The sequence below is a fragment of the Telopea speciosissima genome, chromosome 3 (assembly GCF_018873765.1).
Source record: "Telopea speciosissima isolate NSW1024214 ecotype Mountain lineage chromosome 3, Tspe_v1, whole genome shotgun sequence".
In the NCBI taxonomy this organism is placed as follows: Eukaryota; Viridiplantae; Streptophyta; class Magnoliopsida; order Proteales; family Proteaceae; genus Telopea; species Telopea speciosissima.
In genome coordinates, this window is record NC_057918.1 from 3,838,185 (window position 1) to 3,862,453 (window position 24,269).

At 38.8% G+C, this 24,269-nt stretch overlaps 1 protein-coding gene across 1 annotated transcript; it reads left to right on the forward strand.

Annotated features, from left to right (window-relative positions):
• The first annotated feature begins 288 nt into the window (after window positions 1–288).
• LOC122653970 (urease-like) lies at window positions 289–20,038 on the forward strand. The gene is made up of 4 exons (XM_043847938.1): window positions 289–425; window positions 1,399–1,541; window positions 19,412–19,522; window positions 19,970–20,038. Exons 2-4 carry the CDS (start codon window positions 1,476–1,478, stop codon window positions 20,036–20,038), a joined length of 246 nt encoding a protein of 81 aa, XP_043703873.1. The 5' UTR covers window positions 289–425; window positions 1,399–1,475.
• The last annotated feature ends 4,231 nt before the right edge of the window (window positions 20,039–24,269 follow it).

A 24,269-nucleotide genomic window follows, 5' to 3' on the forward strand; every position in this document is an offset into this window, starting at 1 on the left:
TGACATTATTGGCATTTCCATCTTCCAGTCTTCACCTCTAGTGGACTTTTAAGTTAATTGAGTCTCTCAACTGTTTTTGAGAAAACAAAATCTGTCATCTTGTTTAGTTTGATAAATTACAAGCTGTTCTTACTTCTGATCACACCCCACTACTTCAGTAATTTTCTAATGGTCTGAAAGAAGAACATGATGATATTCAATAGGTGTTCCTGGCTTGCTATTTTCTTAATTCTTACTTGATTATTTATTTTTCTCTGAAGCTCATATCATGCTTCTAGGTAATCTAATCACTGAAACTCAGCTTCTTTTTCTTCATTAGGTTGAGGGGACCTTTCCTGATGGAACAAAATTAATCACCATTGATGATCCTATTGCTAAAAACGATGGAAACTTGGAGCTAGCTTTACATGGTCATTTCCTTCCAGGTAGGAAATGGAATGAACTTCTTTTTCAATTGATAAAACCATGAATATTTATTGTGATAACCAGTTGGCTATCTACATTGCCAGTAATCCTGTGTTCCATTAGCAGACTAAACATATTGAGGTCAATTGTTATTTTGTATGCAATGCTGTCATGAAGAAACTGATTTCTTCTCCATTTGTTAGAAATCAACTTGGTGATATGTTCACCAAAAAGCGTTGTTTAGACCTGCCTTTCTTGGTGGCTGTTCCAAGCTGTGCATGGGTGATATATATGCTCCAGCTTGAGGGGTAGTGTTAAGAATGTTATGTTTATGTACTACTGGTAGGGGTAGATTAAGAATTCTTTCTTTATGTATTGTATGTGTAGGGGGTATTATTTGTACTAGTTTATTATAACCAAGTTTATACTTGTCTCTTTGTTCCCTTTTTTTTTTTTATATATAAAACATTGCTCACGGTAGGGTAGATAAGCTAACCGTGAGCTCTCTTTTCTCTCCCATTCTTTCTTCTGTTCTCTTTTTCTCTCTCTCCTTGTTCTCCTTCTTCCTCTTTCTTGTACAGGTACTGGTTCTAGTGTTTTTGGTATTACAACAGTTATTTTTTTTTAAAATATTGCAACAGGTTCCATCATAAATTTCCAGCCTAAAAATAAATCTTTCATTAACTGGGAAAACAATATATATCCTAGATAGATATAGACCCATCTGTAAGAAGGTGTCTACCTTTTAATGATTTCTGAGTTCAGGATTCAGGACCTAAAAGACATTATTGCCTATCAGTACTAAAAATACTTAAAACACCCAAAAACTTTTGCTCCTTAACCTTAACCTTTATGTCTTGGTTGTGCATATTGTTATGTTGTTCTCCTTGTCTTTATTCTTTATGTATTCTTTGAAATGGGTTATACAAGCATCTCTCTGAATCTTGAGATGGTGATAAGTTAAGTACTGATGGAAAAAGTTCAATTCTGCAGTTCCTTCTCTAGACAAGTTTTTGGGAGCCGAAAATTATTTAGTTCCTGGTGAAATAAGGTTTGGAGGTGGAGATATTATGATCAATGCTGGAAGGAGAACTGTGATTCTTCGTGTCGTTAAGACTGCTGACCGGCCAATCCAGGTATGCATATTTAGATTGTGATTCTTTTCCTTCTTTTTTATTTTTATGGGGGTAGGGGTGGGGTTGGAATTTGTTTCTTATCTTCTTCTTGTTATCTCATTCCAAGCATCTTTGCACTTTCTATACTCGATCACTAAAGGTGGCTTTCTTATCTGAAGCGTAAGTTTCATGTAGACGTGTTCAAATGTTGGTGTATCAAGATGAAAACCTGCCCTTTATCATGTGGGAAATGTAAAATTTTATGATATGTTTAGAGAATTTCTTTTTCGAATGTCTCAACACATTCTTTTTTTTGGGTGAAGAATATATTCATTACCAAAGAAGGAGAAAAACAGGGAACCCCCAAGGGGGAAGAGAGAAAACAATGCTACATACAAGAGAAACACCCCATTCTTATTTGTTAGCAGTAGGTCATGTTGATAGAACCAATAACAAACTCATTTCTTCCACTGAAATTGGTTTTCTACTTTGTTCCTTTAGATTGGGAATTCCCTTGTTTCGTCAGACCTAAGTATTAATCATCTCTAGTTCTATTAAAAAAAGATCAATCTGGGGTTAGAAACATTTTTTTCTTGTCTTTTGTGATTTTTTCTACTTTATTTTTAATTGTGCTTATACTATTAGATAGATTCTTCATGTGTTTTCCTGCCTGTCAATAATTTGTCCTATCCATGGATCTGTTTCGAATGAATTTGATGCAGATCAAAAGAAGGATCTAATATGGTAGGCTTAAGAGAGAATAATAGAAGAAGGAAGAGAAGATAAGGGGCTGTTCAGGGACCGTGAACAGTACCCATTAACAGTAACTTGGAAGAAAAAAAAGAGGAAATAAAAGAAGAAAGTGAAACGGGAGAAGAGGTAATGCAAAAAGTTGACCTCGAACTAGGGAAAACCAGCGAGAGATCGATTGCAGCTAGGATCAACACAATAATGAAGAACAAATTAACTAACTGAAACTTTTATTGCTTTTTCTTTTCTGTTTACCTATGAAAGAAGAAGAAGAAGAGGATATAGAGAAGAAGGGGGATAGGGATAGTAGGCTACCTCAGCCTTGGGCTTCTCACACACAACTATCTCAGATGTTGAAACAAGGATATTCTCCCGTAAACGATGGCAACATGGCCTGAAAATTCTATTATCCAAAATCTGTCTCTATTACAAGAGGGGCTGCCTATTTAATGGAATAGGTCAGCTTACAAAATTAGAAACTTAAGAAATAGTAACTTATAAAAGAAATAACAACTTCTAAAAATAGAAACTAGGCTTTACAGTTCAGCCAACATGCAATGAACAAAATTAGAAACTAGTAAATATAGTAACTTCTAAAAAGAAAGAAACAAAATTAGAAACTACTAGATACCTAGACTTAATAACTAAAAACTATTACAAAAATAGAAACTAAGTTAATAGCAATTTCTAATAGAATATTCTGCCAGCATCCAACACCTAATCTTCACACCAGCTGTCCATATCAGCCCCCAAATCACTGTTCACGTGAATGGTAACTCGGGTACTGTGCATGTGAACAGTAACTTTAAAAAAAATTAATAATAATAAATTCTGTCTTGAATCTTGATCTCTTATCTATTTCATGCTTTTCTCTGGGCTGGGGCTGCCTTAGATGATGCTCCATTGAACCAACAAAAACTTGCCACATCATCAGACCAGGCTGCCTCTCACAGCAGTCGAATCCCACAACCTTGCTGGGCTGGTTTTGGGGCTTGTTCCTGCAAGTACATATGAGCCTTTGATCAACATCAGCTCTCCCCATCTTGAAAAAAACTCACCCTCGAGTTTGGTGGAGTTATTGAATTAGACTTGCATGATGAATCTTCAATTGGAAGTAGACTGCAACAACCGTTGATCTTGAGCCGCCTCTCCTTAGCTCTGATACGAAATAATGCAGAAATCGACCTTGGACTAGGGAAAACCAGCGAGAGATTGATTGCAGCCAGGATCAACACAATAATGAAGAACAAATTAACTAACTGAAACTTTTTTTTTTTCTTTTCTGTTTACATATGAAAGAAGAAGAATTGAAAAGGATAAGAAGAAGAAGAAGGGGGATAGGGATAGTAGGCTATCTCAGCCTTGGGCCTCTCACCCACAACTATCTTAGCTGTTGAAACAAGGATATTCTCCCATAAACGATGGGAACATGTCCTGAAAATTCTATTCTCCAAAAACTCTCTGTTTTACAAGAGGGGCTGCCTATTTAATGGAATTGGTTAGCTTACAAAATTAGAAACTTAAGAAATAGTAACTTGTAAAAGAAATAGCAACTTCTAAAAATAGAAACCTAATGAAAATAGAAACTAGGTTTTATAGTGCAGCCAACATGCAAGGAACAAAATTAGAAACTAGTAAATATAATATCTACTAAAAAGAAAGAAACAAAATTAGAAACTACTAGATACCTAGACTTAATAACTTAGAAACTATTACAAAAAAGAAACTAAGTTAATAGCAGCTTCTAATAGAATATTCCACCAGCATCCAACACCTAATCTTCACACCAGCTGTCCATATCGGCCCCCCAATCACTGTTCACGTGAATGGTAACTCGGGTACAGTAACTTTTAAAAATAAAAATAAAAAATTCTGTCTTGATCTCTTATCTACTTCATGCTTCTCTCTGGGCTGGGGCTGCCTCTCACAGCAGTCGAATCTCACAACCTTTCTGGGCTGGTTTTGGGGCTTGTTCCTGCAGGTGCATATGGGCTTGTGATCTACATCATGAGGGGCTCACACGAGCAGTCAAACCACGAAGGGTTTCAACCAAACAAATTAATTCATTCTTCAAAATCTGAAACTTGCGTAGGTTACAATCTTGTATTTAAAGAAAAATAAAAGACTCCTAAGTGTAATCTAGAACTGAAATAAAATCCTAAATCGACTCTATTACTGAGACTTTCCTAATTAGACAAGTAATTAGGACTCTAAATTTCCTAAACTAACTTAAAAACTGACAACTTAGGATAATAATGGGCCCTACAATATGAGACCCACTAATAAAATAAGAATTTTCGTGCACCCACTTGCAACCTCACTTTTGGGCCTTATATTTCAGCCCATTACAACAGTAAATACTAAAAACTAAAGCCCAACCCAAACCTATACCATAACCCGGCCCAATGGCCTGCATTAGAATGATTCATGAACAATCTGGTTTCTAATTATAGAATTTGGGGAATTTGTTCTACTCTGACTGTCACTCAATTTATATACTTTACATCATCAATACTAAGTTTAAAATCTATCTGCAGAATAGGAACTCACTTGTGTATGTTTGGGATGCTGCATTTCTATCTCATGTTGGAAAAAAATTTATTTTGTTGGTCAAGGTCCTTTCTTGCACCAAATTTTATCTGGTTATTTTGGAGCTGTCAGAAACTGGAACCCAGCTGTTTCTTTCTTATTTATTAATTGTGTAGAAAAATCAAATACAATAAACCAGAATGTATGAAGAAGATGGAGAAGAAGAGCACGATGGAGATGGAGAAGAGGAGAGAGAGGACGAACACGATAGGAATGGAATAGAATTCTTCTCTCGTGGACAGCGTCTCCCTTATACTAATTAAGCAACCAACTCTTTGTAGGAAACCTAGTAAGAGTCTAATAACAACCAAAGACTAAATAAAGTAAATATAATGAATAACTTCGGCTATGACTCAACTTAGACTTCTCCCACTCTCGACTTTACACTAACTTTGTCCCTCACGGTACAATATTCGATACTCCCCCTCAAACTGGAGTGTATATATCATACTATTATATAAAAGCACGTTGTGGCAAATCTTTCAGTTACCTATTCTACCCTTCATTCTTATCTAAAATTCCATTCTTCAATTCTTAATCTTTATGTCATTCTTTCTTATTATTTCTGAAAATTGGTACCCTTAGCTTTTTTTTTTTTTCCTTAATTCTTAAAATCGTTTTTGATGAAAGTGAATCTATCGAATCCTTTTCTTATCATAAATAAGTAAAATAAAAATCTTTCAGTTACCTATTCTACCCTTCATTCTTATCTAAAATTCCATTCTTCAATTCTTAATCTTTATGTCATTCTTTCTTATTATTTCTGAAAATTGGTACCCTTAGCTTTTTTTTTTCTTAATTCTTAAAATCGTTTTTGATGAAAGTGAATCTATTGAATCCTTTTCTTATCATAAATTAATAAAATAAAAATCTATCTAATCTTGCGACCTTCTCCTTCCTTCTCCCTCTCCACGATCTCCTCTCTCCCAATCTCCTAATCTCCCAATTTCAGTCCCTCTCACGTCTCAAAGTTCTTTATTCTTAAAACCGTTTTTGATGAAAGAAAATCTATCAAATCCCTTTCTTACCAAAAAAAAGAAAAAACAATCTATCTAATCTCTCCCTCTCCACGATCTCCTCTCTCCCAATCTCCCAATTTCAGTCCCTCTCACATCTCAAAGCTTCTTTATTCACTGCAAAACGAACCTCTCTCTCCCTCACCGATTACCGTTGTTTTGCTGCCCTAACTGTTGTAGTTCGTCGCCGACGTCGATCGCTGTTGTGTCCTCTTATCCTGGGCTGTCTATCGCTCTCGACTCTGGTAAGTCTCCACCCTAACCTCTCCATTTTATTTTCTTTCTTTTTAAATAGTTCATTCCCTCATTGCCAGCAACCACGCTGCAGTACAATGACTTCTGCCATAGCGATTCAGTAGGTTCATGATGGTGATTTCAGGAAACCCATGGGGTAATTGTAATTCCAAGGTTGGGGTACTGATGGAGATTCCAGCCCTACAGATCAAGTGTTGCCCCCTTTTCTATAGCTTCTTTTATTTCTTTTCTTTCCAACAGTTGTATATTAGTTTCAGCTCACTGGAGTTATCTTGTTATCTTTCAATCTGGTTCTACCCATATACCCGTGATCCTGTTGCAAGCTGATCTCCCATTGGCATACACTGTTTCGAGGTCAGCTCTGCATTAACAAATACTTAGGTTTTGTTTTTCTGGCACCAGTTATTGTGTAGAACAGGCTTATTAGTTTAATCTAAATAACATGTTGACTATATTTCATTAATTTCTCAGTAATATAAACCACAAAATTTCAAAATCCTGTCATCAGATATCATAAGTCAGAATCTTAATTTGTTACTCATTCCACAAGAGATGCATAAAAAGGACAGAGATATAGATCTGACGGATTACTGATTCAGGATTTGATAACGGATAGGTCCCAACTGATTCAAGCAAGGTTAGGTCAGTCAATCCAATCTACCTCTATCTGGATCAGAATCAGCCAATCCTTGAATCTTAATAGACCCCCATTTTTTTCAGTTGTATTCTATCCCCAATTTATTTGTGACCTGAACATTTCATCATTTTCACCCAAAAAGTTAATCTCAATCCATACTTCAATGAATTAGAACTTATATTGTTGTATCTATTTCAACTAATTATAGTTATTTAGGTAGATATAATTAAATGTAGAACAAGGCTTGACGTCCTTATTACTTGAGAAAAAATCAAACAAAGAAGCATGTTGTTTACTTAATTATTTTGAAAACTCCTTATCTAACACATTTCTAGACAGCATTGATATAGCCAGTCATCAATTGGAAGTGAGCAAGATTGTCATTAATTGCGATTGGTATCATCATTTTTTATTTTAAAAAATGCCTATTCACATCTTAGGCTGATCATTAAGAATACTTTGTAGCATTGTAAGAGTATGCTTGTATCCTATTATTCATCTCAGCTTCATGTTATGGATTCTACAGTATTTATTAATGTTTAGGTACCATATCTTTTACTTCTATTGTTGTTTTACCATGACTAAGGATGTCTCTAACATGGTTTGGCCCTTGTTGACATGGTTTAGTTTATGAAAACATTCCTTCACTGGTATCCATTGGGGCCTGTAGTCCTCTCATGAATTTAGCTTTTCCAGGTTTAAATGTGCAATACCTTGTTTCTGTTAGGCTTTGTTTGGAAGCCAAGAAAAGAAAAGAAACATATGGCCCTGCTTTAATAGACTTTTCCCTGTACCCTTTAACCATTTGGTCCGACTTGTAACCATTGTTTTAGTATGTTTTTAGCTGCTTGTAAGAGTCAGATTAGGCTGCAAAATGGATATTGTACTGGGGGGCTACCTGTGAACCAGATTTGATTGTTAGGTTAGCTGTTATGTTGTAGTTATAGCCTTCACCATGTGCCAGGCCTGGCACTACGGACTTTGTACTACAACTTTCCCTTTTTATGTTAATTTTTGGATAAGATAAATATTTAAGAATAAATCCCAAAAATATTGTATTGGTTGGATGGAAGCCAAAGCCTAATGCCTCTAATATCTAATAAATTTTCTTTCACCATTATTAACTTAGAGGGAGTACTCTAGGTTGCTCCATAGTATGCTCTTTATTAGAGTCATTGCTTATCTTTGATCTCTATTGTTAGTCTTGTATCCCACCTACCCGGAAAAAGAGAGTCTGAAAACCTTTCTTGGCTTTAGCACCTTCTACTCATGGTACACCCAGTAAAATACTGTGAATCTCAGGCCAAAGTGGGCCCGTGATGAGACCTATTAAATTGGTCTAGATCATGAAGTGATATTATTCAACTTGTCTAGAGTGTTTTCTATGTATGAGTAATTTTTTTGGGGGGAGGGGGTGTAGACACCTCATTTTGTCACCCGAATGTTGCCTTGACGATGATGAGTATCTCTCCATGCTTGAGGAATATTCTATCTATAATGAGTATCTCTCAATGCTTGACTCTTCTTTTTTTCTCCCCCACTCCAAATTTATGGTAATTTGATCATGTTTTCATCTATGGTAGTTCAAGTTTTTTCCTACAGTAACAAGATCTCCCTCCAGATCATTAACTTTAAAGCAATTTTTTCCACTTCATTTTCTATGCATTTATGCTTTTCCTTTTATAGATAATCTAACCATTGTTTTGTGAATGCCACTTGCAGATCTTGCTGTGAGAAATTAGCACTTCCTGCCCTGATATTTGCCAATTTTCCTCTTTTCTTGAATAGGTAACATCAACGTACTACTTCATCTGGATTCTGATTTACCATCACTTTTCATATACTCTTTTTGCATGTTTCAGTTATTGATTTTGATTTTCAGTGTTTGTTTATCTTTGATTCATCTTCCACCTGTGTAACCTCTGCTTCCGCCATTAAGATAATCTATATATGCTGCTCAAGGATCTTTAGGCAGGATTGTCCTAGGCATTCTTTAATTGAACTGTAAACTGGAAAGGGTCAGTATGGCAGCTTTTATAATGGTAATGACCAATTAAGCATGACATGTGGCCTTCCATTTTTACAAGACACAAGGTTTTAAGCCTCAAATTGTGGAGTATATGCCTCATGAAACAGCTTTTTGACAAATAGATACATAGAGAAAACATATGACATCCATACAAATTCTTTAAAAAAAAAAGGATAAGAAAAAACACCAGTAATTTGGAATGGTAGGTATAGTTCAGACACACTAGAAACTCTAATGACTACAACAATTTATTTTATACATCTTTAGTTTTATATGCATGCTATTGCTTTTGTAACAAATATGCTATGAATTGGAAGCCATTTGAGTATTTCGTATGTGTACTTACTTTTAAAGTGTTTTGCTTCAACAAATAAAGGATTTATGATTAAGCCCAGTGGCCCGGGTTAGTTGGGATAAGAGTATAAGGCTTAGTTGAGTTCTATTATGTGATTATGGTTTATGCCCCCCCTCCCCCCAGCACAGGGGGAGGGGTGCACTCCACTCTTTGAATTCAGATTTACTTGCATAATATTATTTCCGTAGCAACTGTCTCATGGATTCTAAGCGAATTGGATCTTCAAAATCTGATTACTGATTAGAGTTTCGGCTCATAAAAACAACCCCTTTTATTATTATTCATTATATGCATATAAATAATGCTTGGTATTTACAGGAGTGAAAAATACTTGGGGTGAAGGAGAGGAAATTGTTCTAATAAACCCCTGAGTCTACAAATATTCCAAGAAGATGGTACTTTTCAATGAAGGTTGCTTATCCTTTCCTGAAATTTATGCAAATGTAAAGGTAATCTCTAGACACTGAATTTTCTTTTTCTTTTCTTTGTCTCTCTTTTTATGTGTCTTCTTGTGAGATTGGAATGCAAGATCAATGTTTCTATGAGAATTACTTGGAGATGTATTCATATAAAGCTTGATGATCTGGAAATCTTTCAAGTGGCAGCTTTGATAGCAGCAACCAAAACAAACTCCATGAGATACAAGATGCCATGGGGCTGGATGGCAGCACTGTAAAATGTACTTTCTAGATATGCCGCATCATCTAGATGGCTACGATATTTGATAATTGAAGCGTAGGTTGCCCTTGTCTAAAGCCATTTCTATAATGGAAGTCTGTATTTCATGTTTTCAAATTATCCCTGTTATAATTATCCAAGTCATCACTCTATGAGAAGTGCTGAAAAAAAAATGCATAGCTTAGGACTTGTAAAAAGTATGGCTTTGAATAGGGTTGATTGGCGAAAGAGGATCCATGTAGCCAACCCCATTCAGTTGTGATAAGGCTGACTTGAGTTGTATCATCATTCAAGTCTAGAACCAAGGGCTTGGGGTGTGTTTACAGGGATGCTTTTCACTTCATTCACTCTGACTAGGCCCATTTAACCTGAAACATATTCTGCCAGAAAATTGAAATATATCATCTTCCTCTGGTTAGCAGACCTACTATTGTTACCCCCAATTTTTTTTAAAAAGATAACTTCCTTTCTGTCTCTTTTCCCTTGAAAGACTTTCAGTCAAATTCTTAGTTGTAAAAGACTGTTGAATTAGGTAAATCATAACCAGCCAAGCATTGACTTTATGTCTTCATTAATAATTTTCATCATATAATAAGCCATAAAATTTCATTTGCTGAAACAATTAATATGAGGTAATAAGTTAACAATGATACCATGATTTGCAGAATATGACAAGCGTTCTACAGAGCCACCTTCGTAATTGGTTAGGCATTCAAGAGAATTCATTCAGGAACAGAGCTGATAAGGTTCAAACTTTTGGATATTCAGCCTGTATTTGCCTCCTGGAGTATCAACTTTTGCATAGGGTCAATATCTTGTGAATGGTTACCATGGAAGGGCTTTCCATTCTAGGCCTGTATTTTCAAGTACAGTGGATGATGGTATTGATCCAAATGATTCAGAAGGCAGCAACTCTGAGGAAGAAACATCCTAAAGCGAAACTGGAGGGGTATGTCAAAATCCTGTTTCTTTCCATTGGACTCCTTGAGTGAAATTGGCCACTGCTCGTGGGTAAAATTGGGTATTGTAGAGTACTTATGTAGTTATGTAGATGTCTAACGCATGCTTATCAACTCTGACTTTCTAAATGTTGCACTAATAATCATGTAGAACCCTACTTAAAGCATAGCTGGTTGAATATCCTAATCATCCAGTCTATAGAAATTTTCTGAACCTTTGGTTAGGATTGTGACATTTTTAATTGTGTTACATTGTCCGCCAATGGGTGGTCAACGACATCTGCAGAATGTAAATGTGACCAATAATGTAGTAGAGCTGCTTCAACAAATTTTTTTGATCATATACCCTAGGTCCTATTGTTTTGTTATTATTGATCATTTTAGCCCTTTTAATTTGCAACCATATGGTTCCATGGAATGATCTTGCCAGTTGATCTTCAACAAGATAAATGGCCTTTCTTTTTTTTTTAGTAAGGAAAAATGGCTTTTCACTAGTTCTTATTTTCATGATCTGAACATGGGAATGATAAATTTGTTTTAATTGAAGCTTAGAAAGAAATATGCATAAAAGGTGCATATTTTGGTTGATTATTGATTCAGCATGTAGACTTTAGTAGGCCTTACTAAATAAACTGTCATGATGCATTAATAGGTGCTTCAATTGCTATTTCCTCATTACGAGAGTAGATACAAGTTGAGATATTGGAATAGACGTTGAGAATTGAGATATTAATCTATAGTTAATGATTGGCATTGAGAATCGGTAACAACTTGAATCAAATCATTTAACCTTGGATAATCCTCATTGGTGACCATTGACCATCCTTCTCTTCCTTGCCTACATCTCTCACCTACCCCATTCCTGTTTTTACATCTCCTTTGTTCTTTGTCTCTTTGTCCCACACACAGTCACATACATTCTCCACACGTGCATTTGCACGTGCGTGTTTACGTGTGTATATATATATATATATGTATGTATATAAAAGGCTCCAGCTTGGAACAACAAGAATAGGTATGAACAACATAAACACAATCTTATATATATATATATATATATATATATATATATATATATATGTAAATCAAGTAGCAGAAAATAGAGAAGGAAGAAGAGGAGAAAAGGAGGAGAAGAGATGAGAGTTTGAGAGCCAAGAGCAGCTCACTCAATAAATGAGAGAGGGCTGCAATATCTTTACTAATAGGGTTAGAGATTTACAAGGGTAAAAAGGGGAAAACAAAAAGCATAAAGTAAATAGGAGAGAGAATATCTCTCGGTATTAGTGCCAGAATGCTGACGCTAATCCCGAGAGGGATATTCCTCTCTCTTAACACTCCCCCTCAACCTGGAGCATATATATCAATCATGCCCAGCTTGTTACATATATAATCAACCCTCCCACTTCCTAAAGACTTAGTAAAAAGATCTGAAAGTTGCTCTCCTGTCTTGATATGCTTCGTAGAGATTACTCCTTGCTGAAGTTTTTCTCGAACAAAGTGACAATCTACCTCAATATGTTTGGTTCTTTCATGGAACACTGGGTTGGAAGCAATGTGTATTGCTGCTTGGTTATCACACCATAGTTGCATTGGTGAAGAATCCTCAAACCCAAGCTCCATCAATAACATTTTCAACCAAACAAGTTCAGAGGTTGCATGTGCCATGGCTCGATATTCGGACTCCGCACTTGATGGAGCCGCTACACTTTGTTTCTTACTCTTCCAGGAGATAAGATTACCTCCCACAAACACACAGTAACCTGTAGTTGATCTCCTATCAATAGGTGACCCAGCCCAATCTGCATCTGAAAAACCTTCTACTCTCCCATGTCCATGATCAGCATAGACTAATCCTCGTCCTGGAGCCTTCTTAAGATATCTCAAAATTTTGATCATAGCATCCCAATGAGAAGTGCGAGGAGATGACAAGAACTGACTTACAACACTCACTGGAAAGGCAATGTCGGGTCTGGTGAAAGTCAAATAGTTGAGCTTTCCAACAAGTCTTCTATACTTCTCTGGGTCTACAAGGACATCTCCCTCATCAGCAACAAGTTTGACATTAGGATCCATCGGGTTATCAAGAGGTCTACACCCTAACATCCCAGTCTCTGTAAGTAGATCAAGAGTGTACTTCTGCTGCGAGAGAGATATACCTTTCCTTGACTGAGCCACTTCAACACCCAAAAAATAATTTAATTTTCCCAAATCCTTAGTTTGAAACCTCTGTTGTTAGTGAGACTTCAAACTCTTAATGCCTTCAAAGTCATCTCCAGTAATGACAATATCATCCACATACACAACAAGGAAAATTCTGCCTGTGGTGGTCCGACGATAAAAAAGGGAATGGTCACTGTTACATCGAGATAGACCAAACTCAAGAACTACTTCGGTGAACCGACCAAACCAGGCCCTGGGAGACTGTTTCAGGCCGTACAAGGACTTCTTCAACTTACAAACCATGCTACACTCCCCCTGAGCAACAAACCCGGGAGGTTGCTCCATATAAACCTCCTCTTGGAGATCTCCATGAAGGAACGCATTCTTGACATCAAGCTGGTGTAAAGGCCACCTATGAGTGGCCGCAAGAGAGATCAAAACCCGAACAGAAGTGTGCTTAGCAACAGGAGAAAAGGTGTCGGAATAATCCACCCCATAAATCTGAGCATAGCCTTTAGCCACCAGGCGGGCTTTAAGGCGAGCAAGAGAGCCATCTGCATTAACCTTGACAACATACACCCATCGACAACCTATAGCAGACTTCCTAGGAGGCAATGGAACAAGATCCCAAGTGTGGTTATGTTCCAAAGCCTGCAATTCCTCCTCCATAGCTTTCCTCCAGCCAGAACTAGACAAGGCCTCTGCAGTGGTCTTAGGAACAGGATGAGATGCAACAGTAGATAAACAAGTGCTAAAAGAAGTAGACAAACCAGAATAGGAAACATGAGCAGAAAGAGGATGGCGAACACAGCGACACTTACCTTTGCGCTAAGCAATGGGAAGGTCCAAATCGGAAAGTGGAGTAACCGGTGTAGGACCTCCAGACGGTAAACACGTGGCAGCAGGGAGAGGAACAAGAGGGGCAGCGGCTTCTTCTCTTGAACGACGGCCATAAACTTTGTGAATTTCAGGCCGAGCTTGTGTAGGGACAGTAGCAGGTGGAGGAGGTACCGGCACATGAATATGAATAATATAAATGGGAATATCCTCATCCAAATCAGATGAAGTAACTGGTGTGGTGGAATACGGCTGAGACTCAAAGAAAGAGACATCAGCAGTAATAAAATATTTCCGAAGAGTTGGAGAATAACACCGATACTCCTTCTGAAGATGGGAGTAGCCAACAAAAATGCACTTAAGAGATTTAGGGTCCAGCTTGGACAACCCAGGGGTGTGATCCCGAATAAAACAAACACACCCAAAGACCCGTGGAGGCAAAGGAAACAAAGAGTCAGAAGGAAATAGCAAGGAATGAGGAATGCCCCCTTTCAACAAAGAAGAGGGCATTCGATTGATGAGAAAGCATGCAGTCAAAACAGCATCCGCCCAAAAGGGTTTGGTCACCTTCATTTCAAAGATAAGGGACCGAGTAACCTCCATTAAATGGCGATTTTTCCGTTCTGCCACACCATTTTGTTGAGGTGTGTCAGGATAAGAAGACTGATGAATAATGCCATGAGTGGTCATGAAAACATTAAAGGGAGCAGAAAAATATTCGCGGGCATTGTCACTACGCAAAATCTTAATATAATAACCAAACTGATTTCTTATTTCAGCAACAAAAGTGGAAAAGATAGAAAACAATTCAGATCGACTTCTCATTAAATATAACCAGGTAAAACGAGAATAGTCATCAACAAAAGTAACAAAATACTTAAATCCAAGAGTGGATGTTACAGGACAAGAACCCCATACATCAGAATGAACCAAAGAAAAAGGGGCAGTGGCCCGTTGATCGACTCTAGGAGGATAGCTCACACGGTGGAGCTCTCCAAACTGACAAGATTCACAATCTAAAACTGAAAGAGAACGAAAACGAGGATAAAGTTTCTGCAAACTCTGTAAAGAAGGATGTCCCAGCCGACAATGTATCTGGTGAGGGGATGAAGTACTCGAACAAGCAACAGAAGCCGTGTCCTCAAGAAGATATAGCCCCTCTGATACCCTGCCTCTACCAATCGTCTTCTTCGTCTGGAGATCTTGAAAGACACAACCATCAGGGAAAAAGGTTACAGAACAATTATAAGCCTTAGTTAGTTGGCTAACAGACAAAAGGTTAAATGGGAACTGAGGCAAATATAGAACTGAAAATAAAGAAATGGTAGGAGTGGGTTGAACAGTACCGGTACCCTTAACTGTAGCAAAGGAACCATCAGCAAGGATAACAGTAGAAGAAGAGTTATGTAAAGAGGAAAAGATACCTGACATCCCAGACATATGATCAGACGCCCCAGAATCAATAATCTAGGGCCTAGAGGTGGAGAAGCACGCAGTGGCATTACCTGTCTGGACAAAAGTAGCAGTGGAGGAAGCCTCCTGAGAGGCCTTTCCCTGGCTGTACCGAGCATACTCCTCCTCTGTCATGGTCAAAGAGACCCGGCGCTCCTCCGTAGGTACAAACGAGGCAGCGGGGTCAACACTAGCAGTGTTGGCTGTCCTGGGCTGAGATGGTTTGCCATGTAACTTCCAACAAAACCGTTGGATATGCCCAGGTCTACCACAGTGGTGACACACCATTCTTGTAGAGCCACTCTTCTTAGATTTATCGGGCAAGCCTGGAGAATGTGCAGAAGAAGAAACAACAGAGGTGTGCTTAGGAGGACCACGTCCCCCTGCACGGCTACTGCTCAGAAGGGCAGTACTATCAATAGTACTCGAGTTTCGGGTAGTGTCTCGTGACACACGAAGAACCCTAGAAAATGTGTCTGCAAGAGATGGAACCTTGTCACCACCAAGGATTTGAGAGTGAACTGAATCAAATTCGGGTCCCAAGCTACTCAAAAAGCTCATAACAGCTAACTGTTCCCGCTGGTTCTGCATATGTGTCACATCAGAAGTAATGGGCAGCAGTGCATTCAACTCCTCATACATACGCTTGAAATCAGCAAAGTGTTGGGTAAGTGGATTACCCTTCCTATCAACCCGATAAAATTCCTGAGATAACTCATAAATCCTCGAAAGGTTGTTGTGTCCAGAATACAACACAGCCAAGTAGTCCCACAGTTCCTTGACGGTGTTGATATGGGTGACTAAATCAACAACATGGCTGTCCATGGAATTCAGCATTTGTCCCAAAATTCGAGCATCAGTAATTTCCCATGAAGAGTCATCAGTACCCGCAGGCTTCACCCCGGTCAAGTGATTTTTGTCCCCCCTTCCAGTCAAAACTAAGGACACAATCTTCTGCCACTGTTGGAAGTTGTGACGCCCTTCCAACTTCGTAGATGTAAGATATGTGGATGAGGAGGATACAACCTCAGTCATCAATTTAGGAGTGGCATCTTTTGGGGTTTCTCCCATTCCGATCAATATAAAGAGAAACCAGAAATATCACTTAACAAAGGCCAAAAACAGTAGCAAAGTAGGTCAAAGCACTCTAATAAAGGCCAATATGCTGCAGCCAATCAACCACCAGAACAGATCCAAACAGCAGAAAAATAATCTCCAAAAAATAATCCAAGATGCTTCAACCAATAACACCACAAGACAGATCCAAATAACAGAATAATAATCCCAATCAAATAGACAGATATCCATAAACATAAAGCTCAATCAGCCCAACCGAGAACCAGGCAGCCATAGGAATGAATCTAAGAATATTCTTCCTGTAATATCGAATGCAAACCACTCTCCGAGTGTAAAAGAGCAGCAAAAAATCGAGTCCCACAAGCACCAACAGAAACAGAGCATAGAATCGAATACTATGCTTCAGAAATCAGCCAAAAAGGGAAAGAGAACATCAAACCTGAACAAGATGTCATCAATCCATCATAAAAACAGTCCTTAACCACACTAAAAATGGGGTGAAAGCACCCCCTGCTTCAGAAACTGAGTCGAGAGCCCAAAAGAAGTCGATTACAGCTGCACCTTCTTATTTCATGGGGATGAAGGAAGCTATGGAGAACCAGGTGAAGAAGCTTAAGCTTGTATCCAGTAATCGAACAGCTCTGATACCATGTAAATCAAGTAGCAGAAAATAGAGAAGGAAGAAGAGGAGAAAAGGAGGAGAAGAGATGAGAGTTTGAGAGCCAAGAGCAGCTCACTCAATAAATGAGAGAGGGCTGCAATATCTTTACTAATAGGGTTAGAGATTTACAAGGGTAAAAAGGGGAAAACAAAAAGCATAAAGCAAAAAGCATATAGTAAATAGGAGAGAGAATATCTCTCGGTATTAGTGCCAGAATGCTGACGCTAATCCCGAGAGGGATATTCCTCTCTCTTAACAATATATATATATATATAGCAGTCCTAGACGCCAATGAGCACAGAGAGAACTTCACTCTGGTCTCAAGCAGACCAATCATCATGGAGAAAACTCTTTGTGTCGAATAAATCCAAACAACAATGAACAAAATAAGCGGTAGAGAATACCAACCGCAATCCAAAATTTCATAGCAGCAACAACAGCATCATTAGCCCTTCTCAAGGAAGGCAAGTAGTAATCTTCACAAAGAATATAGATAAAAGTGCAATATACATTACTACGGACCACTGATAAATGTGCAGCATAGGTCGCTGCAAACCACTGATAAAAGTTCTATATAGGTTACTGTAGACCATTAATAACAGCATAAGGTTGTTGGGAACCACTGATGACAACATAAGGTTGCAGGGAGCCACATAACACATCATAAGATTGCTGAGAACCACAAGTAACAGTATAAGGTTGCTGCAAATATGTTGCTGATGACACGAACAATCAAATAATAATCATCTTCAGCTGATGACTAGAGCTAATAACATAATTTTCAAATACCAGATGATAACTCCAATCTCCCCCTCATGTGTAGTACGACACTTGGACAAATGATATGGAGAATGCAATGAACGATAACCCGTCATTATATGGTAGCAAGAATCAGCATCACAAAAGACCGGCATCACTTAAACCTCATACCAGAAACAGAGGTAGTAAATAAAATCCCAGATATGCCAAATTTAAACAAACCTGAGCAGATAATCTTCAATAATAACAACAGCAAACATCACTCCATCCAAGTACCAATCAGGGGGTTTGTCGAGGTGGTGACCAGGGGGAATAGGAGGTTCAAACAGGTCTCAACCAGCGACAAAGAAGATGATAGAGAAAAAGCTCTACCTCCTCCTCCACTGTGTCTGTCGTCTTCTTCACACATGGAACATCATAAGAAAAAGAAGGTTAAGCTTGCGGAATAAGAATCTGAGAGCAGCGAAAACAAAGATGAAGCTGTGTTAGAGGATGCAAAGCCAATTGGAGAAGTAATCAAGGTTACCCAGAATCTAACACTCAGATCCTTAGCCATTGATCTGAGTTTCATTACTTCGGCAATCTTGATCATGTAATTGAGAGAGATTTTTCCAGAATGTTTGATGTTCTTTGTCTTCTTTCTCTCTCTCGGTCTCCTTGAGGGCTTTGATGACCAAATCTGCTGCCGATGGCACCACAGAGACCTTGGCTAGTCGGTTCTGGACAGTAAGCTTCACTATCACCTGAAGGCCCTTCCAGTCCTTTGCAGTTTCTTTGGAAACGTCTTCTCCGATATTTTTGGGAGCGAGTGAACTCGCCGCACCGACCTCACCCCCTTTAACTCGAACATACACATCTACCACCTGCGATGGATCAAACTTTGGAGGCATGGTAGCACAAGAGTGAGGACTCACAATCGCCAGACAAGTGAGAGCGAGAGAAAAGCTTCAGCAGGGAGATATGTTGCTGATACCAGTAACTGAAGGCAGCAGTGAGCAGAAGAAGAAGAGAACCAGTAGCTGAATTTTCCCCCCTTCTTCTTCTTCATTGCTCTGATACCATGTAGCAAAATCAAATTGTGGTCAAGTGCCTAGTGCATTTGGTAGCTAGTGGTGCGTAAAGGCCCATTGCTACCAGGAGGTCTTGAGTTCAAGTCTCCTTGTTCACATCCTACATTCCCCCTTACCTTTCAAAAAAAAAAAAAAAATGTAGCAAAATCAAATACAATTAACCAGAATAGCATGATTGGAGCCTCCCCATACCCCACAGTGGCGGGAGCCTCGTGCACTGGGTACACCCTTTATAAGAAGAAGACGGAGAAGAAGAGTACGGGGGAAACAGAGAAGAGGAGAGAGGGTGAACACGATAGGAATGGAATGGAATGCCTCTTTCGTAGACAGCCTCTCCCTTGTATTAATCAAGCAACCAAACCTACTAAGAGTTTAATTACAGCCAAAGACTAACTAAAGTAAATAACAATGACTAACTTAGACTATGACTCAACATAGACTTCTCCCACTCTTCATAGACTCCTCCCACTCTCGACTTAACACTAACTTTTCCCCCCTCGCGGTACAATATTCAACAAACTGTTATGTCACATGTTATTTGAAAATTTGTTTACTTAAAAGTTGATAAATCAATTTTAAATCATTCTATTTGCCTTCCTGCTTTCAGATTGGAAGCCATTATCACTTCATTGAGGCAAACCCCTACTTGGTTTTTGATCGAGAGAGAGCAAACGGTATGCGGCTGAATATTCCTGCAGGAAACGCTATCCGATTTGAGGTACGATTCATCATGGATAATTGGTTTGCCATATTTACGTGTGATTTTCTTCTTGTTCATGATTATGGTTGAGGATGTTGTCGCTAGTTTGGTTTTATTGCAAAATACAGAAACATTATCCACAATAGATGTTCTTTATTGCCCATATTAACATGGTTATTGATCTGCAACAAATAATTTATCCTCTCTTTTTCCATGTCAAAATTGTACCTGGATTTGTCAGATTTTTTTTGCAGTAGTTTGCCTTTGGTTTGACAAGGTAGGTCTTGTCATTACCAGGCTCTAGATATTATTTGAGTCCCTTTTCTCTCTCTATCTCTGTGTGCATATCTGTTCAGCTGTTTCAAAAATGTTCTAAATGCAACCCTTGGCATGCTAATGGACCTTTACTTGCGTATCCTCCATCTCTTCCATTTTTCATATAACTAATATTATTTACTTTGACAGCCAGGGGAGACGAAAAGTGTTATACTTGTAAGCATTGGGGGTCGTCAAGTGATCAGAGTTAGATTTTAGGTCAAGAAGGTAAGTAAGAGAGAAGGAAGAAGTTGGAGGAAGAAGATGGCAAGAGAAGAGAGAAGAGAGAAGAGAATATTTTGGGTTGTAATCTTATGTGTTGGAGAGACTTCTCCATACACCTATATTACTTCAAACATAATAAAGAGAATTACATCCACCTCCCTAGGGAGGTACAAGAGAAATAAAGAAGAAAAACAGAATTACATAATAAGGCAACTAGTAATGAGACTAGTTCCTAAACTACCCCTATTACATGACTTCTAACACTCTCCCTCAAGCTGGAGAATATATATAATGCATTCGCAGCTTGCTTAGGAGAGAACTAAACTGAGGAGAGCCAAGAGCCTTGGTGAAGATATCTGCCAACTGATCACCAGTCTTCACAAAAGGAGTACAAATACAACCCTATCTTCTCCTTGATGAAATGCCTATCAACCTCAATGTGCTTAGTCCAGTCATGTTGAACAGGGTTGTGAGCAATACTGATGGCAGCCTTGTTGTTACAGTACAGCCTCATGGGTCCTTTAGTGTCAAATCCCAGTTCCCAGTTCCTGAACAAGTCTTTTTAGCCAAATGAGTTCACACACTCCATGTGCCATAGCTCTAAATTTTGCCTCGGCACTAGATCTGGCTACAACATGTTGTTTCTTACTCCTCCATGTGACTAAGTTACCTCCCACAAAGGTACAATAGCCGGAGGTAGATCTCCTATCTGTAATGGAACCAGCCCAATCGGCATCTGTGAAACCTTCCACTCTCAAGTGGTTGTGCCTTGCATACAACAGTCCTTTTCCTGGAGAGGACTTCAAATATCTTAGAATGCGATACACAACATCCAAATGACCACTCTTGGGAGCATGCATGAATTGGCTGACAACTCCCACTGCATAAGAGATATCTGACCGAGTCATAGAAAGATAGATAAGCTTCCCCACTAGCCTTTGATACTTCCCTGGATTAACAAGAGAAAGACCACAGTCCTCTCCTAGTTTGTGATTCTGCTCAATAGGAGAGCTTGCTGGTTTACAGCCTAACATCCCTGTCTCTGTCAACAAGTCAGGAATAAACCTCCTCTGACATATGTTGATTCCTTTCTTGGTCCTTGATACTTTTATTCCTAAGAAGTACTTCAAGGGACCCAGATCTTTGATCTCAAATTGCTGTGCCAAGTAGCTCTTCAATTTACCTATCTCAGCTGTATCATTTCCTGTGACCACAATATCATTAACATAGACAATGAGAGCTGTGATAGTACCATTACTCCGCTTGGTAAAGAGAGTGTGATCAGCTTGGCTCTGGGAATATCCATTCTTCAAAATAGCCTGTCGGAAGCGCTCAAACCATGCCTTTGGTGACTGTTTGAGACCATATAGAGCCTTCTTAAGGAGGCACACTTTCCCTTCAGCTGAGGGCATCTTGAAGCCTGGTGGAGTTTGCATGTACACTTCTTCTTCCAAGTTGTCATGAAGGAAGGCATTCTTCACATCCAATTGATATAAAGGCCAATCTTTATTGGCAGCCAAAGATAAAAGAACTCTTATTGAGTTATGGTTGACCACAGGGGCAAATGTCTCCTGGTAGTCAATTCCATAGACTTGACTGTACCCCTTGGCCACCAACCTTGCTTTGTATCTCTCAATACTGCCATCAGATTTATACTTGATTGTGTAGACCCATCTGCATCCAACTGGGATACGTCCCTTGGGAAGGTCCACAAGTTGCCAAGTACCATTCTTCTCAAGTGCCATCATCTCCTCAGACATGGCTTGTCTTCATTTTGGGTCAGACATAGCATCAATGACATTCTTGGGAATGGAAGCAGTAGAGAGAGCAGTAATAAAGGCAAGACCTGTAGGAGAAATTGCATCATAAGAAACAAACTGGGATATAGGATTAGTACAAGTTCTTTTCCCTTTCCTTTTAGCAATAGGAAGGTCCAAATCAGATGGAGAAGAAGGAATGTCACCTGATTGAGAAGAATGAATCTCAGGATGTGGATCTGGATCTGAAGAGGACTCTTGGTAGGTCTTCTTTCTTGTATTATGTAAGCCTTCACCTTTTTTGTATGTAATGTGGCAATCCTTCTCCTTACCAAAACCACTTTCAACAACCAAATCTGTATTCCCCCTTGATCAACCTCAACCACATCTACAATCCTGTGTTTTCCAATGTCAAGCCTAAAAGGGGATGTAGGTAGAGGAGAAAGGAAGAAATCATCAGCAGCCTGTTCACTCCCACAATTCTCCCTTAAAGAGGATGCTGAGAAGGGACAAAGAAAGGGATAGACTCAAGAAAGGTAACATCCTTGGAAATGATACATCGGCGGGAAGAAGGGTGGTAACACTTGTACCCCTTGGTAGTAGAACCCAAGGAAGAGACACTTGAGAGCTTTGGGGTCAAGTTTAGTGCGAGCAGATTTGTTAACATGCACATAACAAACACAGCCGACTCTAGGGGGAAGAGAAAAAGCAGAGGTCTTGGGAGATAAGATGTCCGAGGGAGATTTGAAATTAAGAAGCTTGGTAGGCATGCGATTGATGAGAAAGGAGGCAGTGAGAAGAGCCGCAGACCAGAAGATCTTGGGGACATGCATGCCAAACAAGAGACTACGGGTGACCTCTAGTAGATGGCGATTTTTCCTCTCAGCAACCCATTTTGTTGGGGCGTGTTAACACACGCTAGCTGATGGATAATGCCATGAGTAGTAAAGAAGGTTTGAAGACCACCAAACATGTACTCTCCCCCTTTATGAGTGAGAATCATTTGATAAAAATTCTGAAAGGCATCACAAACATCACTCTTATGCTTCAGAAGAACAGTCCATGTGGCACGTGAAAAATCATCAACAAATGACACAAAGTAACGATAGCCAAATAAGGAAGTAGTAGGGGAAGGACCCCAAACATCAGTATGCACAATATGAAAAGGAGCAATAGTTCTATTACCATGATAAGGATATGAAGACCGACAATGTTTGGCAAACATACATAGTTCACATTGAAAAACATGAGAAGGGGCAATAGAAGAAAATAAGTGAGGCAATTGTTTCCTCATTACAACAAAAGATGGATGGCCAAGACGATGATGCCATAATATAACAGAATCGATAGAACTACTATCATTATGGCCAGACACATAGGAATGAGTTGTGGGCAAAAAAGGGTAAAAAAGATAGAGGCCTTGCTCCTCACGTTCACTACCAATAATCCTATTCGTCGCTAAATCCTAAAAAAGGCAGTGAGAAGGAAAAAATGTGACACAACAGTTGAGAGATTTAGTCAGATGACTCACAGATAAAAGATTCAGTGTAAGGTTGGGGACATGAAGAACAGAAGTGAGGGAAATAGATGATGTCACAGGGATATTACCCTTACCAGATATGGAGGAAAGGGAGCCATCAGCTACCCTAACCTTATTGATGCAGAATGATCACCAAATAGAGCTTATTTCTTTAGAAATAGGCCTAGGGTTGGGTTATATACATGTTGGGCCTTTGTTCCCAAGGGTTTTTTTATGTATTAGGCCACTTTAATGAGCCTAAACTAGGGGCATATAGGTTACATACGGGATTAGCCCAATACTTAGTTTATTTTCCTATTTTTAGATTGAACCGGTTTAGAATTGGTTGCATCCAATTGGTTCAATTGGTCCAATTTAAGTGAAGTGTTCCTATTGGTCAATAGGTCCTTATATCCTATTGGCTAACATGGGATCTACTTTAAATTAGTTGTTTTTAAGTTAGATTCTCTTATTTTAAGTTAGTAGGGGTAGTTAGGATATTTTACTGTTTTGAATTAGTAATTTGATTGTAATTAGATTTCTTCCACGATTTTAAGTGAAGAGGAAGTTAGATTGTATTAGGACTTGGCCTTTGGCCTTTAATTATAAATAAAGCAACCGTGGGAGGCTCCCCCACATTGAGATTTGAAATTAAAATACAGAATTCGTGGCTGTCTTGCTGCTGCTCCTTGCTCTTCAAGAGTGTGTGCATCCTTGTGGGTTATCAAGGTGGACGGGTGGGTGGAATCCTGCGACTCTTTACGCCGTGACGGCTGGGAGGTTTTCTTTGTGAAGGTGGTTCTATCCTTCAATGTTAGATTTGCTGCCGTGGATATCTGCTGTAAGTCTAAATTTAATTTCTGTTTCCATTCCGCTTTCCCCCCATTCGATCCCTCTTGTTTTTCTACTTGAATTTCTAAAACCCTAGATCATCTAAGTCTTACCCAGC

What these genes read in the sequence shown, in the direction of transcription:
- LOC122653970 (XM_043847938.1), top strand. Translation starts at nt 1,476, where the DNA reads ATGATCAATGCTGGAAGGAGAACTGTGATTCTTCGTGTCGTTAAGACT. An exon ending in CTGCTGACCGGCCAATCCAG is followed by an intron (nt 1,542 to 19,411) that starts GTATGCATATTT and finishes TCCTGCTTTCAG; the next exon opens with ATTGGAAGCCATTATCACTT. An exon ending in GAAACGCTATCCGATTTGAG is followed by an intron (nt 19,523 to 19,969) that starts GTACGATTCATC and finishes TTACTTTGACAG; the next exon opens with CCAGGGGAGACGAAAAGTGT.